The sequence below is a fragment of the Camellia sinensis genome, chromosome 8 (genome assembly GCF_055761805.1).
Source record: "Camellia sinensis isolate YWXY chromosome 8, ASM5576180v1, whole genome shotgun sequence".
Taxonomy (NCBI): Eukaryota; Viridiplantae; Streptophyta; class Magnoliopsida; order Ericales; family Theaceae; genus Camellia; species Camellia sinensis.
The window spans coordinates 7,715,262-7,731,767 of NC_138968.1; the positions used below are offsets into that span (position 1 = coordinate 7,715,262).

General features: G+C 30.7%; 1 protein-coding gene across 1 annotated transcript; it reads left to right on the forward strand.

The window, feature by feature from the left end:
• Nucleotides 1-497: 497 nt before the first annotated feature.
• LOC145796806 (4-coumarate--CoA ligase 2-like) lies at nt 498-8,852 on the forward strand. The gene is made up of 6 exons (XM_082881977.1): nt 498-1,938; nt 6,929-7,127; nt 7,291-7,436; nt 7,665-7,732; nt 8,202-8,304; nt 8,427-8,852. The coding sequence occupies exons 1-6, from the start codon at nt 871-873 to the stop codon at nt 8,553-8,555; spliced, it is 1,713 nt and encodes a 570-aa protein (XP_082738103.1). The 5' UTR covers nt 498-870; the 3' UTR covers nt 8,556-8,852.
• Nucleotides 8,853-16,506: the final 7,654 nt, after the last annotated feature.

The following is a 16,506-nucleotide window of genomic DNA, read 5'->3' on the forward strand; positions in this document are numbered from 1 at the left end:
TAATAGTTATATTTACAAAATATATTTTTAATTTTTTTTAGTCAAAAAGTGAGAATAAAACATTTTAATTAATGAATTATTTATTTTATTCAAAATTTATATTCATAACCAAATATAAAAATGATGAGTATTTTTAAATTATTGAATTTTTTATATCAAAATTATAATATAAAACAAAATTTGAAAACTCAGTAAATCAAGGCTGTTTACATGTTTGATGTTAGAACTTACAAGGGACAGACTATGGGTTGTTTTGATAATCTAGTTAAAAGTTAAATTTTAGTTTTTTTATTCGCAAAAAGATACAATAATAAAAAAATAAAAATAAAAAATTAATTTTTAATTAATTTCTCAAAACACTCTGTATAATATTGGCAATCGGAAGTTTGAGTTCTTCCGTTTAATTTTTTTAAATGGTCTCATGAGACAATTATTATTATAATTAATTAATAATTAGATCATTGGCAATTTGGTTAGACGGTTAGGTAGGTGTTGATGACTGAGAGAGAGAGAGAGAGGAGGGTTGGTTCTTAACGCGAGATGGGCGTGCTCCTCTGCTCTCCTCTCCTCTTCCATTCTCTCACTTTCTCTCTCTCATCAACTCCATCTCCCTAAGCTACCCCCCTTCTTTCTCATCTTCCCCCACATTCCTACCTACCAACCCCCATCCCCATCCCCATCCCCATCCCCATTCCCACCCCTTTTATCTGTATTTATTTATTTCTTACTTTCCCTTCCCTCTCTATCCCCTCTCTGTCTGTCTCTCTCTCTCTCTCCCCCTCCATTGATCCATATAAACAAACAATTATATACATATATATATATATATATATATATTAGCAAGAAGAGCTTGAAAGAGATAGGGTAACAATGTTGTCCGTGGCTTCTGCTGAAACCCCAAAACCGGAGCTCTCTCCTCCTAAGCCGCAGAACCCACAGTCTTCATCTTCCGAAACCCACGTTTTCCGATCAAAGCTTCCCGACATACCCATCTCCAACCACCTACCCCTCCACACTTACTGCTTCCAAAATCTCTCTCAATTCCCAGACAGACCCTGTCTCCTCATCGGCTCCACCGGTAAATCCTACTCTTTCTCCGAAACCCACCTCGTTTCCCGCAAAGTCGCCTCCGGATTATCACTCCTCGGCATCAAAAAAGGCGATGTCATCATGCTTCTCCTCCAAAACTGCGCCGAATTCGTCTTCGCATTCATGGGTGCTTCGATGATCGGCGCAGTCACTACCACTGCCAACCCATTCTACACTCCCGCCGAAGTTTTCAAGCAATTCAATGCTTCCAAATCCAAACTAATCATTACCCAATCTCAATACGTCGACAAACTCCGCGACGCCGGTGATAATTTCCCAAAACTGGGCGAAGAATTCAGTGTAATCACAATCGATGACCCACCTGAAAACTGCCTTCATTTCTCAGTACTTTCGGAGGCTAATGAGAGCGAAATCCCGACAGTCTCGATCGATCCAGACGACCCTGTAGCTCTTCCATTCTCCTCCGGAACGACTGGATTACCAAAGGGTGTGATCCTGACGCACAAGAGCTTGATATCGAGCGTGGCTCAACAAGTGGATGGAGAGAACCCAAATTTGCATTTGAAAGGGGAAGATATGGTGTTGTGCGTGCTTCCCCTGTTTCACATATACTCGTTGAATTCGGTGCTGTTGTGCTCGCTGAGAGCAGGGGCAGGGGTGCTTTTGATGCACAAGTTTGAGATAGGGGCGTTGCTGGAGCTGATACAGAGGTACAGAGTGTCGGTGGCGGCGGTGGTGCCCCCGCTGGTTCTGGCGTTGGCGAAGAATCCGATGGTGGTCACTTTCGACTTGAGCTCCATTCGGATGGTGTTGTCGGGGGCGGCGCCGCTGGGGAAGGAGCTGGAGGAGGCTCTCCGGACCAGAGTACCGCAAGCCATTTTTGGTCAGGTATGTATGTATGCATAGTAATGCCCGCCTTTCTTAACTTTTTCAACTTTATTTCATGCTAATGTCGTGAATTTTGTACACAAAAACTTCAAGAATCAAAACTGCTTGGTTTTCCTCCTGCTTCTCACCACACCATACAGTTTATACAGTCAACAATGAGTAAAAACGTACACTATCCGAGTCCAGATCCCCTCCTTGAGCCCCCTCCTTCATTCCCTCTTTGCAGGGGCCTTCGAGTCCACTTTGAGGCCCAGTTTTGATAATCTGAACCGTATATATTTTTAGATTTATTCAGTATATTATACCTGTAAAAAATCAAATTGATCGGATATCAGAAAGTATGCGTTCAGAAAATTGGGACTACAAACTATTTTTTAATAAACAGTTTTCCGAACACATACTTTATGATATTCGATCAATTTGATTTTTTACAGGTATGATATACTGAATAAATCTAAAAATATGAACAGTTCGGATTATCAAAATTTGGTCTCAAAGTGGACCCGAAGACCCCTGCAAGGAGGGAATGAAGGGGGCTCAAGGGGAGGATCCCAATTCACACTATCCTCCTTGAATTAACTTATCAATATTTCTCCCATGATTTTTTTTATAATAATTTTATTGTTTTTCTTTTATCACAATAAAATACATTAAAAAGTTCATAACCTCACCAAGTAGTTTGAGCCTCCGTTTGGGAAGTGGGTTGGCTTTTTGACTTTTTGGTTTTTTTGGCTATTTTAGCCTGGGCTAAAAAGCTTGGTTTGGAAAGGGCTTTTTGACTTTTTGGCTTTTTGACTTTTTTTTGTGAGAGAAGAGTGTAATGATTATGGGTTGGATGTGATGTTTTGTTTGTTGTGGCTAAAATAGCCTGTTTTGTCTTTTGTGGCTATTTTAGCCCCAACCCACTTGCCAAACACCACCTGAATATATCTTAAAATCACACAAATCATTTCCAACGTTGTATTAGATATTTCATTAAATTCAAATTTTAGTAAAAAAAAACTCACAATTTTATATTGAGTGATTAAGAAATATGCAAAACCGTAGTTGTGTGTGTCTTTGACAGTGGTGACAGTGATGGGTCCTATGTTCTTTTTATAATTTTATAATTATTTTATTCTATTGATGTACATATTTAAAATAAATTTGGAATAAAAAATATTTTATTTTATTTTATTTTTTTGTTTTTTTAACCTTTTCTAGGCTGCTGTTATTATTTTTATTTATGGTTTCATGTTGGAGTTACAGCCCAAACTAGGCACAATCGAAGATGTATTGGTGAAAATGGTCAATACGTGTCCACCAATTGCAGTGGGCCATGTATATGAAAACCATAGGTAATGACAATGAAAGCAAAAGATAATAACAATGCTGTGGACTTATCTTAACCATGCAATCAGAATGCATTCTCTCAAATTATAATATATATATATATATATATATATACATATTTTACGTGATATAAATTTAAAATTAAGGGCTTAACTTAACTAAACATGAGGTTTAAATTTGAATCTCATTGTTATGAGTGTGGTATTCAAATTTGAGTCTCACTATAGAAAATTATCTCCTCTCATTATTCTACTCTCATTGATTTAAAAAAATAAATAAACACTAATTTTTTTTTAAAAAAAAAAATACTCTAAAATAGTGATTGTTTCATGGGATTGAATCATAAAATTGAAGTTCATGTCTAATAATTTGATAGTCTACCGCTCGATTTAAAAAGTAAAAATCGAATTAATAGTTAAATATAAATTATCTTCAGTTGAATAATCCAAAAATTACTTATCTCAAGATTAATAATTTATTGTATTACAATTTTTCTTATTTAATCTATCCAAACAAATTCATACAATACAATATTAAATTTTTAAAAATAATAGTAGAAAAAATAAAACAAAACAAACTTGGTGGTTACGTACAACAAACTACAACTACTTTTTTTTTTTAATAATAATTGTTGTGAGACATATTGCCACGTCACTCATGATTTTTAATAATAATTGTCCCATGTTACCTACTCTCTCCGTTCCAAAGTTGTTGACTTTTTTGAAAATTTCAACAAGAAACTGAAATCATTATACTTAAATTTAAATTTTAAAATATTTTTTTTATTAATGTTCATATTTTTTATATTTTTAATATATTTATAATTACTTAAAAGAAATAATTTTAAAAAATCAAATACTTTTATTTTAATTTTTTAAATAGAATTGTCATTTTGAGACATCGTAAAATAAAATAATAAGCTAATAAAATAGACCGGAATGAGTATATTGTATTGCGTTGCTTAATTCACCTCCCTTACTCAAAATTAAAAGCAAGGGGGACAATGGCGTTGACACCCGAACTAATTTTGAGATGTAATTTATGGATATCTATCATCCCATTAGTTTGTTATTACATTTATAATATGAGGTACTTACGTGTGAGTTTTAATAAGTGAATTTATTATCTAATAGGTTTTATAAAAAAAATTTGTCATAAAAAAAGTTACTAATTTTAAGTTTTAGTAATAATTTATAAAAATTATGACAAAAAAATCATTAATTGTTAATTTTTAACAACATATATAAAGAATTGTCACAAAAAAATTATTTTTAGTGATAATTTTATCAAGATTTATTTTTTTCAATAAGACTTGATGGGAATTAAATTGTTAGCACCTATTGATAGTTTACCCTTATAAAATTCATAATATAATTCAAAAAACTAAATAAAATTTAAATTTATTTGTTGCACGAAAAAAAAGTAAAACTTGTTTGATAGTTTGGCATGTATTAAATAAGTCAAAAAGTCACTATCTTATTTAAGTCACATCATCTTATTTAAATCACATTACCTCTCTAACACATCATATCAAACCCAACCCAAACCCAACTCAAACCCACCAATAAGTCAAAAAGTGCACTTTTTTAGGACATTCCAAACTAAATAAACCCTCACATTGCCTCCGTTTGGGAAGTGGGTTGGCTTTTTGGCTTTTTGGCTTTTTGACTTTTTTAGCCTGGGCTATTTTAGCCTGGTTTGGGAAGGGCTTTTTGGCTTTTTGACTTTTTTGACTTTTTTTGTGAGAGAGGATTGTAATGATTATGGGTTGGATTTGATGTTTTGTTTTTTGTGGCTAAAATAGCCTATTTTGTTTTTTGTGGCTATTTTAGCCAAAAAAACCTGGGCTTTTTCTTGCCAAACGAAAGCATAGTTTTCTTATTGTACAAAATTCATTAGACTCTCAAAAGTATTTTTACTCCAGTAATACAATACCTTTTTAAGGTTTCAAACAAAAAAGAGTTAGAAATTGTACCTTAAGGTTATATTTAATTCATGAGTTTGAGGAAATATATATATATAAAATTAGGAAAAATATAAGATATTTTATTCACATTTCATCTTCTTCTTTTTTTCTTTTTAAATTCTTTCCCAAATCGTTTGAACCAAACACAATCTAAAGAATTTCTCATTTTTTTTTTGTCAAATAAATATATAAAAAAAATTAGAAAGTTATGATTTAAAAGTGCAACTAAAGATCACTCCTCGTGAGATATTTATGTCCCATTCATTTGGCCCTCCATACACTTAGTCCCGTTTGTTTTCAAAGATAGAATGGAGGGAATTCATAGTGAGGAGATTAAATAAAATTATGTTTATTTTGATGATAGTTGTTAGTGTAGGAATTATTAAATTATTTTTATATAAAATAATAAAACAAATAAAAATATATAAAAAATTAAACATTAACATTTTAAAAAAAAATTCCAATATATAAAAAATATAAAAAATAAAAAAATTTCTAATTCCCTCACTATTTTCTAATACCATCTCCACTTCCTCCATCTCAATCCCCCTTCCAACCTCCATCTATATCACCTCTTCCATTCTAATCCCCTCTCTAACTCCCAAAACAAACACAATACTAATTTTGGGAAGTGGGTTAAAAGTCACTTCCCAACTTTTAACCCACTTCTCTCTTACACAAAAAAGCTAAAAAAAAACTAAAAAATAGTTTTTAACCATGATGAAATAACACATGACGCCATAAGTTTGGACTTTTCACCTTTATTTTTACTAATTTATTTTATTGTTTTAACTTTTAGTTTGAAAAATAAAAAATCCCTGAAAATACCTTCTGTGTTTTTTTTTTTTTCTTAATAGGGGAACCCTAAAGATACTTAAACAAATAAAATTAAATGTTAATTAAAAAATCGAATATAAAAAGAAAAAATTAATGGAATTTCTCTCTCTAACTTTGGATAATAGGAAATGTCCAATATTTTTTTTTTATTAGCTATGGTCCCCTAATAAATTTTTTTTGTGAAATCAGAGAAATTTCTTTGTCGGTCGAAATGTTTTTGTGTCAAATTTTCTCTATGAAAATATTGAGACCCCAACTACTATAAAAATATTATGTGTCATTTATCTTATAAAATCTTAATGTTAAGAACTTAAAAAAAAATTCATATAAAAACCCTTGCGCTGTATTTGGTTGAGAAATTTGGAAAGAGATTTAGAAAGAAAAAGAAAAAGAGAAAGAGGGACTTTAAAAAAATTCCATATAAAAACTCTTGCGTTGTATTTGGTTGAGAAATTTAGAAAGGAATTTAGAAAGAAAAAGATAAAGAGAAAATATAGGTGAAATGTGAAAAAATATACTTATATTTTATCTAATTTTATACATTTTATTTTATTTTTATTTTTAAATTTCTTGTCAAATCTCTCAATCAAACATACCCATATAAATTTTTTGATATGGACATGTAATTATTTTTGAAAATCACACTTGATTTGTAATTTCTCACTTATTAAATAATGAGGCCAATTTTATTTTTATTTTTATTTTTTTAACAAAGACACAAAAAAAAAAAAAAATCAAAATAATAAATTTTTATAAAATTTTGCACTGATTTGGCAAGAGTGTTTAATTTTAGCATGAATTTTGATTTTGTTTGGGTTGGGTTGGGTTGGGTTGGGTTGGGTATTGTGAGTATAGGGATATGGGATGACAGAGGCAGGGCCGGTATTATCAATGTGCCTGGCGTTTGCAAAGCAGCCATTCCCAACAAAATCAGGTTCATGCGGAACTGTGGTCAGGAACGCCGAGCTGAAGGTTATTGACCCTGAAACTGGCTGCTCCCTTGGCCCCAACCACTCCGGCGAGATTTGCATCCGTGGTCCTCAAATTATGAAAGGTACTACTGCTGCTGCTGCTGCTGCTTTCTCTTTTAATAATTCATTCCCTCTGCTCATCAAGTTGCTCAATTGTCATCATGCCCAACAAATGCAAAAAGTATTCAGTATTCTCGGAATAACATATTTCTATAATGATTTTGTTATGGTGGGGTCGGTACGTAGGATACTTGAATGATGCGGAGGCCACGGCTACAACAATTGATGTGGATGGTTGGCTCCACACTGGGGACATTGGCTATGTAGACGACGATGATGAGGTTTTTATTGTTGATCGAGTCAAGGAACTCATCAAATTCAAAGGCTTCCAGGCATGTTCACTACTTTTCTTTCTATATATAGCTTGCACTTCCTTTCCTTAAACTCTCTCCCCCTCTATCTTTCTCTCTTCAAATTCACAAGCATCACATTACTACATTTCTCTTTCTTATATAATTACCCACAATTTAATATGCATGTGAAGTAATTTGTTTTCATGATCAAGTTAATTACTATTTCCTTGATTCTCCCAATAACATCATACTCTTTTTTGTATACAGGTGCCACCAGCCGAGCTTGAGGCCCTTCTTGTGAGCCACCCATCCATTGCGGATGCTGCTGTTGTCCCGTAAGCACACTTAGATTCATTTGCAGCCCTTATTAATTAGTTTTCTATTTAAGAAATCTGCCTACACATAATTAAAATCACAAAAAAAAAAAAAAAAAAAAAGAGTACCCAAAAAAATTTATATATTAACATAATGGTGTCTACTTTTAGCGAAGATAGTGAAAAAAACCCCAACTAATAAGCATACTTTTGGTGAGCCTCTAGTACTGACATGTAATTAGTTGTGTTTAGTGAGGTTGGGAGTGAACTAAGCCAATGCGTTCAAATAGACATACCTTGCTTTATTATGCTTCTATATGTTGATGAGATGAGAGTAGACTAGGCTGTGTTGAAGCTAAGCTCATTCACTCATACTAGTCATCTTAGAGCCATATACAACTCAGAACAATGTTCACCAACTTAATTAAAAACCCAATATCCGAGCTGGAAATTAACTACGAGCCTAATTTAATTAATGCAAATTAATCAGGCAAAAAGATGACGTTGCCGGTGAAGTTCCCGTAGCATTTGTGGTTCGGTCAAACGGGTTAGAACTTACAGAAGATGCTGTTAAAGAATTCATAGCAAAGCAGGTTTGTCTATGTTTATGTATCTATTATTGTGAGTGATGAGATTAATGATTCTAAACGTGAAAACCAAACCAATTAATTCACCAAATCGGTTTCTTATTTTTGGCGGTGAATTTTACAAACAGGTGGTGTTTTACAAGAAACTGCACAAAGTGTACTTTGTTCATGCCATTCCAAAGTCTCCTTCTGGAAAGATATTGAGAAAAGATCTGAGAGCCAAACTAGCCATGTCCGCAGCCTCTCAAATTCCCTAGAAACTATATATATGTATCTGTTTGATTTCCATCTTCGTGTAAGCATTAATTAGAAGCCCTTTCTGTGTGTTGACTGAATTTAATTAAATTAATTATGGCATCAAACACATCCAGAAGGAAACACAATAGCTAGTCGCGCCGCCAACCCATTGTTGTTATTGTCTCAATTCCTCTTCTTTCTTTTTTTTAGCTGTTTGGGATGTGATTTTGATGTGTATTCAGTGATTTTTTTTTGTGATGGAATAAACTCAATATTCTGGAATAATATTAGAAGCATAATGTAGAGTCCAATATTAATTTTTTGTTTGCCATTGGCTATGTTCATGCATTGATATCTCAATTTATGGATAAAATCGATTCTCTTGATAATTATGGGTGGCTTTTTTAGCACAAATTTACAAAGCAAAAATCCAGCCTCAGCTTGTAACAAGTTCTGTGAGGTGGGTTTATGTGAGGTAAGTATGTGTTCAAGTTGATATTTCTAGTTCCAATTAGCATTTATAAATGAAGTAAGTCTACCTCTAGTCCACTAATTGAATTGAAGGAACTAGTTAATGGGCGGTGAGTCCATTTTAAGTCTATTTCAATAATTTAAATTATTTATATTTTAGTATTCACTAAAGAGATTATTTGTATAAATAATTATGTTAATTCAATATTAGTATCATCATAATTAGATCATATTAACAATCACTTAACACACAAAGTTCAATTTTCACTTTTATTATTTTTTGTCAATTAACTAACACTTCAATACACGATTTTAATTATATCATTGTGGATGTTTTCAATCACTCAACCTTAGTTTATATAGATAAGAGGCCCTTTTATCCATCACTAATTATTTTTGGGTTGGATGGCTCCATTATTCATCCTATCATGATATCAAGACTGATTAAAAGATTTATTAATATTTCAACCATTGATTCAATCTAATTACTTCTAGTGTTCCAAATTGATAACTACTAAAAAGTTATATATATTTTTTATAAGAAAAATTATACTACTTTTTGTATGGATGGCATATTATCAAGTATTACAAACTATGAAATACTATATCATATATATATTTTGTATAAATTGACAAAATATTTTGATAAGTTTTTTAATTTAAAATCCCTAATATTAGGATTTTGTAAGATAAGGGATATGCAACATATTCATAATAGTTGGGGTCTCTTAACATTTTTACAGGAATTTTTTTTTCACGAACAAATTTCAACTTTTAAAGAAAAATTTACAAAAAAATTTCAATTCTAATATTATTGAGGGATTTTAACTAATAAGAAAAAATATATTAGACATCTCCTATTACTTAAAGTTGGACAATAATGTTTTACTAAATCTTCCTATTTTAATTGATACTGTGAAAACTATAAAATGTCCATTGTAAAAGTAAAATAAATTTTATAATTGAAGATTGAAATATACAATGTTAATTTAGGATCCGTTTGGGAAGAAAGATTGGGGTTAAAATAGTCATATAAGATAAAATAAACTATTTTAGTCAAATAAGATAAAATATTACATCTAATGTATAATTTTTTTATTTTTTATTTTATAAAAATCAAAAAATTTATTCCAAATAAAACTTTTTAATTTTAAAATAAAATAATTAAAAAATCAAAAAATCAAGCTATTTTAATTCATTCCAAACGAAGGCTCACTCTGGCTGGCTGCCCCCACTTCGCACGGCTATGTGTCTGTTGGGTGCAGCTTAAAAGCTGCTTATTTCAGCTTTCAGCTTAATTTAAGCAATTTTGATGTGTTTGGTTTAGTTTATAGCTTATAGCTTTTTGGAAGTCAGAAATCAGCTTATTCTTTGAGTGGGGCAGGAGATGCTTAATTTATAAGTCAGAAATCAACTTATGTTCATAGTTATAAACTATAAGCTGTTTAGGCATAAGGTATAAGCACTTTCCCACGGCCCTACCAAACAGGGCATATGTTTACTTTGACTCTCACATATATAAAATAAAATAAAAAAATGAAAAAAATTAGAGAGAGATGATAAATGATTTGATGTGATATTCGAATTGACAAACATTGTTGGTGTTGCCAGGCAATTTGGTGGTTTAGTGATGATATAGATAACAGAAGAAATTCTTAAATTTTATTCTTACCTATTTTGGAGCATTTTGACAATATTGCTAAAAAGTTAATTTTTTAGTTTTTTAATTTTTTTAGTCAAAAAAATCAATTTTTTTATCTAAAAAAATCCAATTTTTTTGTCTAAAAAGTCACCAAAAAAGTCAAAAAACTAAAATTTAGCTTTTTACCAATTTTCCAAAATACTCCTTTAAGTAGGGATATTCATGGTTCAGATTTAGACGGTTTGCGGATCAGTTTGGAAAAAAGTCAACCCGCAAATGTCCACAGTGCGGTTTGCGATTTGTGTTAATAAGGTTCACAGATGTGCGGACGGTTGCGAACGGTTTGCGAATTGGATTTTTTTCTTCAAAATTTTATTTTTGAGCATTTTTTTTCTTTCCATTTTGTAAATATTTATTTTGGACCATTTTCTCCCTATTTTCTAAAATGCTCCAATATTAATAATTAATGAATTAAAATTTATAAAATTAAAAACACAACAAAATCAATTCGTAACACAAACAAATCATTCAAAATCCTAAATCAAATCATAAACTAACACAAGTACATATTTCAAAATCTTAAACTATAATTTCATATTCATTAAGGGATTTAAAATTCCAAATCACACTTCATTCGGGACAAGTTCAGTTATGAAACAATAATAATATGATCAATATTTATTCAATTTCAATTGATATAATACTATTAACAAATGTAATGCTAGAGTAAGTTCAAAGAATAAAAGGTATTTTATTTTTGGCAAAAATATCTAGGTATGATATAGGAATGAAATCAACGTTTAAAATTAATAATAAATAATAATAAAAATTGCGGACGGATTCTTGCGGGTGTGGGTTAAACCCGAAACCCGCTTGCAACCTACAAACATGCCATATTTCAAACCGCATCCACCCGTATTGCGTCTGTGAAACCGCTCATTTGTATACGAGTTGGACGGGTTGGGCAAGTTTTGCGGATCGGATAAACCATTGCCTACCCCTAATATTAAGAAATTAGTGGCTCCCTATACCTTTCCATTAAAGGCCCTAAACACTTCTCTAAAATAGGAATTGCTACAGTGACTCCCTATTTGTAGCTCTCTTATAGGGAGTCACTGTAGCTCTCTTATAATTATTTTTATTTTTTGCTTTGTTTTGTTTAGGAATTGTAATACACATTTATGATTTTTATTTTTTTTAAATTTATAATTAAAAATTATATTTTAATAAAATAGAAAAAATAGGGAGTTTATTAATAGAATAAGAAATGATAGGGAGTCTATTGAGGGAAATAAATGAAAAAGTGATTCTTAAAATAGGAAATAAATTTTTAATAATATTTTAGGATAAAATTTAGGTAAGATGATAGGGATGCTCTAATAGTAAAGCTCTAAAAAGAACTCTATTTGTGTGGGAAAAAAAAAAAAAAAAAAAACTAACACAAAATATCACATCACAAGACTTGGTTGGGCAATTTTAGAAAAAATCAAAAAGTTATCACTATTCACAAAAAAAATATTAAAAAATTAATATACAAATATTAAAATAAATTAACTTTTTGGCCCAAGATTGGTACTGACGTGATCAACTAGTTAGTGATAGAGAAAAAAAAAATACAACTGGTCAATCACAAAATTAGATGGTAAATTTGGGCCCGTGTGGGCCCACTATGGGTCCCGTTTTGATAATCTGAACCGTTCAATATGTAAAATTCGTCTAGTGCTATATACCTGCAAAAAATCACGTCTATCGGATATCGCTAACTACATGATCAAATCAGTTTTGTATAAAAATTGATGGTGTTATAGTTAACAGTTAACAAAAAAAAACTAACACGATCATATATCTATCGATATCTAATTAATGTTTTTTTTTATAAACATATAGTACTCAACGAGTTCTACACATCGAACAGTTCCGATTAGAAAAACGGAACCCGTGATGGGCCTTCACGAGCCAAACAACACCATCCAATCAAAGCCCGAGAAGGAGACAATATTTTCTCATCTAACTCACCCAGCTGACTCCACTGCCAATTCACTGTGAGTCCGGACGGCCTCCTATCCTATCTTCTCCTACACACTTACTTATACAATTTTTTAATACACATTTTTCATAAAAAGTCAAAAAGTTAACCCAAACATTTATATTTTTTTTCTCAATTTTTTAGTCTAAAAATACAAAAAATACATTTATTTAAAACACCCCAAACAACCCCTTATCACAATTAAAACTTTCTAAAGCTCTTTTCTTAGATCTCTTAATCATTTTTGTTAAGTGGCATACAAGACTTATTAATGGCACCTGTCTCTCTCTTCCCCGCTATCAATCACCTTTCTTTCTATCCTTCCATGTCCAATTTTCGGACACTCAGTAGGCTAAGGAGAAATTATAGGGTTCGTTTGGCGAGAAGAGTTTGGGGTTTTTTTGGTTATTTTAATCACAAAAGACAAAATAGGCTATTTTAGCTACAAAAAACAAAGTATCACATCCAACCCATAATCATTACACTCTTCTCTCACAAAAAAAATTAAAAAAGCCAAAAAGTCCTTCCCAAACCAAACTTTTTAGCCCAGGCTAAAATAGCCAAAAAAACTAAAAAGCCAAAAAGTCAATCCACTTCCCAAACGAAGTTATAGTCTGCTTAGGTAAATTTAAATGGTGCTCTAATATGTAGTTCATTAACGTTTTTATTATTTTTTGTTTCTTATGAAAAAATAACATGATAAATGTCCTGATTTATGTAATGTACAACAATACCCTTGGACACTAAATAACTTCTTGTTGGCCAAGTGTTTTTTTTTTTTTTTTTTTTTTTTTTTTTTTTTTTTTTTTTTTTTTTTTTTTCAGATAGGATAGTAGACTAAGTTAAGAGTGGTAGAATATAGGAAAAATATCAAACCCGTGGGACAGTGGATAAATTATTATATTAGAGATGAAAATTTTTGTGGGATAATTTTGCCACATAGTAAAGACTTGCCCCAGACACAAAAAATTTACACAACACACTATAAAATTATAACATCTATCTTGTTGATTTGATATTTTCCATAGAATTTATTTGATAGCTTAAAGCAGCACTAGTGGTGCTTAAAAATATGAGAAGATCACGATGGAGTGTAATTTTCCAAAAACAAAATCCAATTCAATGATAAATCTTATATAATTTAATAATTAAAAACATTTTTCTTAATCTGTAATTTTTTTAAAAAATAGAACTTACGGCTTGATATTAAGTGGCAGGAAATAACAATCGGGTGCATTTGGTTTGTATTTTGAGATAAATTTTCAAAAAAAAAATTAGAGAGTTGAAATTTTTTTTTTTGTTTGTTTGGTTGTATATTTTGAAAATAGTTTTGGAATTTGAAAATTTGGAATGATTTGATATTTTGTTGTAGTTGAGTAAATGTGTGTAAGAAAAAAAGTGATTGAGAGTGAGAGAAAAGAGAGAAAAAGTTATTGATTAATGTGTAGTAGAGAGAAGGTGATTTTACCAAATTTTAGAAATTTTTCTCAAAAATTATGGGTGTGCTTAGTTTGATTTTGGGAGATAAATTTTCAAAAAAAATTTGAGGAGAGAGTTTAGAAATTTTTTTGGTTTGTTTAGTTGTATATTTTAAAAATAATTTTAGAGTATAGAAGATTGGAATGATTTGATATTTTATTGTAGTTAAGTAGATGTATGTGAGAGAAAAAATAATTAAGCAAGAGAGAGGAGAGAGAAAAAATGATTGATTGGTGTGTAATAGAGAAAAATTGATTTTGGATTTTTTTTTCCAAAATCACTAAACCAAACAAAATTTTAAAATTTTTTCTCTAAAATTACTCTCTCAAAACTAAACCAAAAAAGGCCTATATCTTGAAATACAAACTAAACAAGCCCGATATTTGGTGATTGATGAAACTTGAAAGTATTAAAAGTTGGGTTAAGTTAGGTAACATAACCAACATTGCTTCCCTTTTTTTCTTTGTTTTCTTCTGTTTTACAACATTTTGGACAATATATATATATATATATATATATAAATTTTGAGGAAACAACCATTTGACCTCACTTTTTTTTTTTTTTTTAAATTTTGTTATCAATATAATAACAAATAATTATTAAAAATATGTAAATTATTATGTGAATTAAAATTTTAAGCAAATACAATGTAATAACTAAGATCTTAGAGCATCTCTAGTGGAGCTGCTATTCAAGCTGCCAAAGCTTAAAAATGACATGAATGCCAAAAAGAGGTCTCCAATGGCCTGCTATTTTACTTGCCAAAGATAGCAGATGCTATATTTGTTCTCAAATTTGGCAAGTGAAATAGCAACTCCCAAGCTTGCCAGATCAGCAAAACTCAACAACAATTTGGCACCAAACTCAGTTAAAAACAACAGAATTGAAACAGTAGGGAACCCATTTTTCATAATCAAACCCAATTTTCAGAATCAAACAAATTTCATAATGAAATTGACAAACCCAAATTCGGTTTCTCAATTTTTTTTATTTATTTTTTAATTCAATTATCACCAAATCAGTCAATCCAAATCAGATGGTATGCATTCATAATAAACCAAAGCAAATCAGATAATTCAATATCACAATAAAATAATCGGATGAACAAAAATTGATGGATGAAGATTGAGAGGGAGACAAATATCAAAACATATAGATATATATATATATATATATATAGATACCAGATTTGATGAATGAACAAAAAAAATTGATGAAGACAGATATCAAAATTGATGGATGAACAAAAATTGATCAAAATAAATAATTAAGAAAATTTGGAAAAAAAAAAAATACCAGATTTGAGTTCTTTGAAGATCCAGTTTGAATCCATTGCCAGATTTGAGTTTCAAAAATCACGATCACCTCAGATCCACATCAACAATCAGAAAAATAAAGAAAAAATCAACACATGAAGACTGAGAGGGAGTATGTATATAGATGGCGATCGTACCAGAGACAGAGAGTAGACAGATTAGAGGTGAAGATTGAGAGGGAGACAGATCGGAGCTTCATAGGTAGAGAGAGAGAGAGAGAGAGAGAGAGAGAGAGAGAGACGTTTCGATCATGGAGGAGGAGAAGGCACTGGTTTAAGAAGATGGAGGGAAGACAGAGAGAGGGAGAGGAAGAGTGAAGACAGAGAGAGGGAGATGAAGAGTGAAAACTGAGAGATGAGGAAGACAGACTGAGGGAAAATTGGTTGAGATTTGCCAAAAAAATGTCATAATTTGGCAAAATGTCACAAAAGACAAAAAATAAACAAAAAATAAAATTACAAAAAAACCTATATTCAAACAACACCTACAAACTTGGAGGGAAAATTGGTTGAGATTTGCTAAAATAGCAAATGACCATTGGAGCACCATTGCTATAATTTGACAAAATAACACTATTTATTACCAAATTATAACAATAGCAATAACATTATAGCAATAATGGTTGAAGATGCTCTTACCTTTCAAGCAAGCGTGATCAATTATTCAATTATATGTACTAAGATATACATATTTTTAAACTTTTATATAATTTAAAATAAATGAGCGGGAGATATTTCAAAGAGAGAGGAATCCTTAATTAGAGAGAGAGAAAAGGAGGTCCCGTTTGAGAATAAATTATTTTAGTTAATTTTTTAATTATTTTAACTTGACTAAAAAAGTTATATTTAGAATGATAATTGATTTTTTTTTTTTGAAGTTGATTTAATAGTTGTGAGAAAAAAAATAAAATAATTTTAATTTGAATATAACATTTTATCTTATTAACTATTTTAATATATTTAATCTTTATTAACTATTTTAGTTTAAACCCAACTTTCCAAGCATGGCCTTACCCTCCTTGAATCCGTCCGTGCCCG

Excerpts from the sequence above, each read along its gene's own strand:
- LOC145796806 (XM_082881977.1), top strand. The coding sequence starts at position 871 with ATGTTGTCCGTGGCTTCTGCTGAAACCCCAAAACCGGAGCTCTCTCCT. Across the intron at positions 1,939-6,928 it reads CGCAAGCCATTTTTGGTCAG|GGATATGGGATGACAGAGGC; the intron begins GTATGTATGTAT and ends TTGTGAGTATAG. Across the intron at positions 7,437-7,664 it reads TCAAATTCAAAGGCTTCCAG|GTGCCACCAGCCGAGCTTGA; the intron begins GCATGTTCACTA and ends TTTTGTATACAG.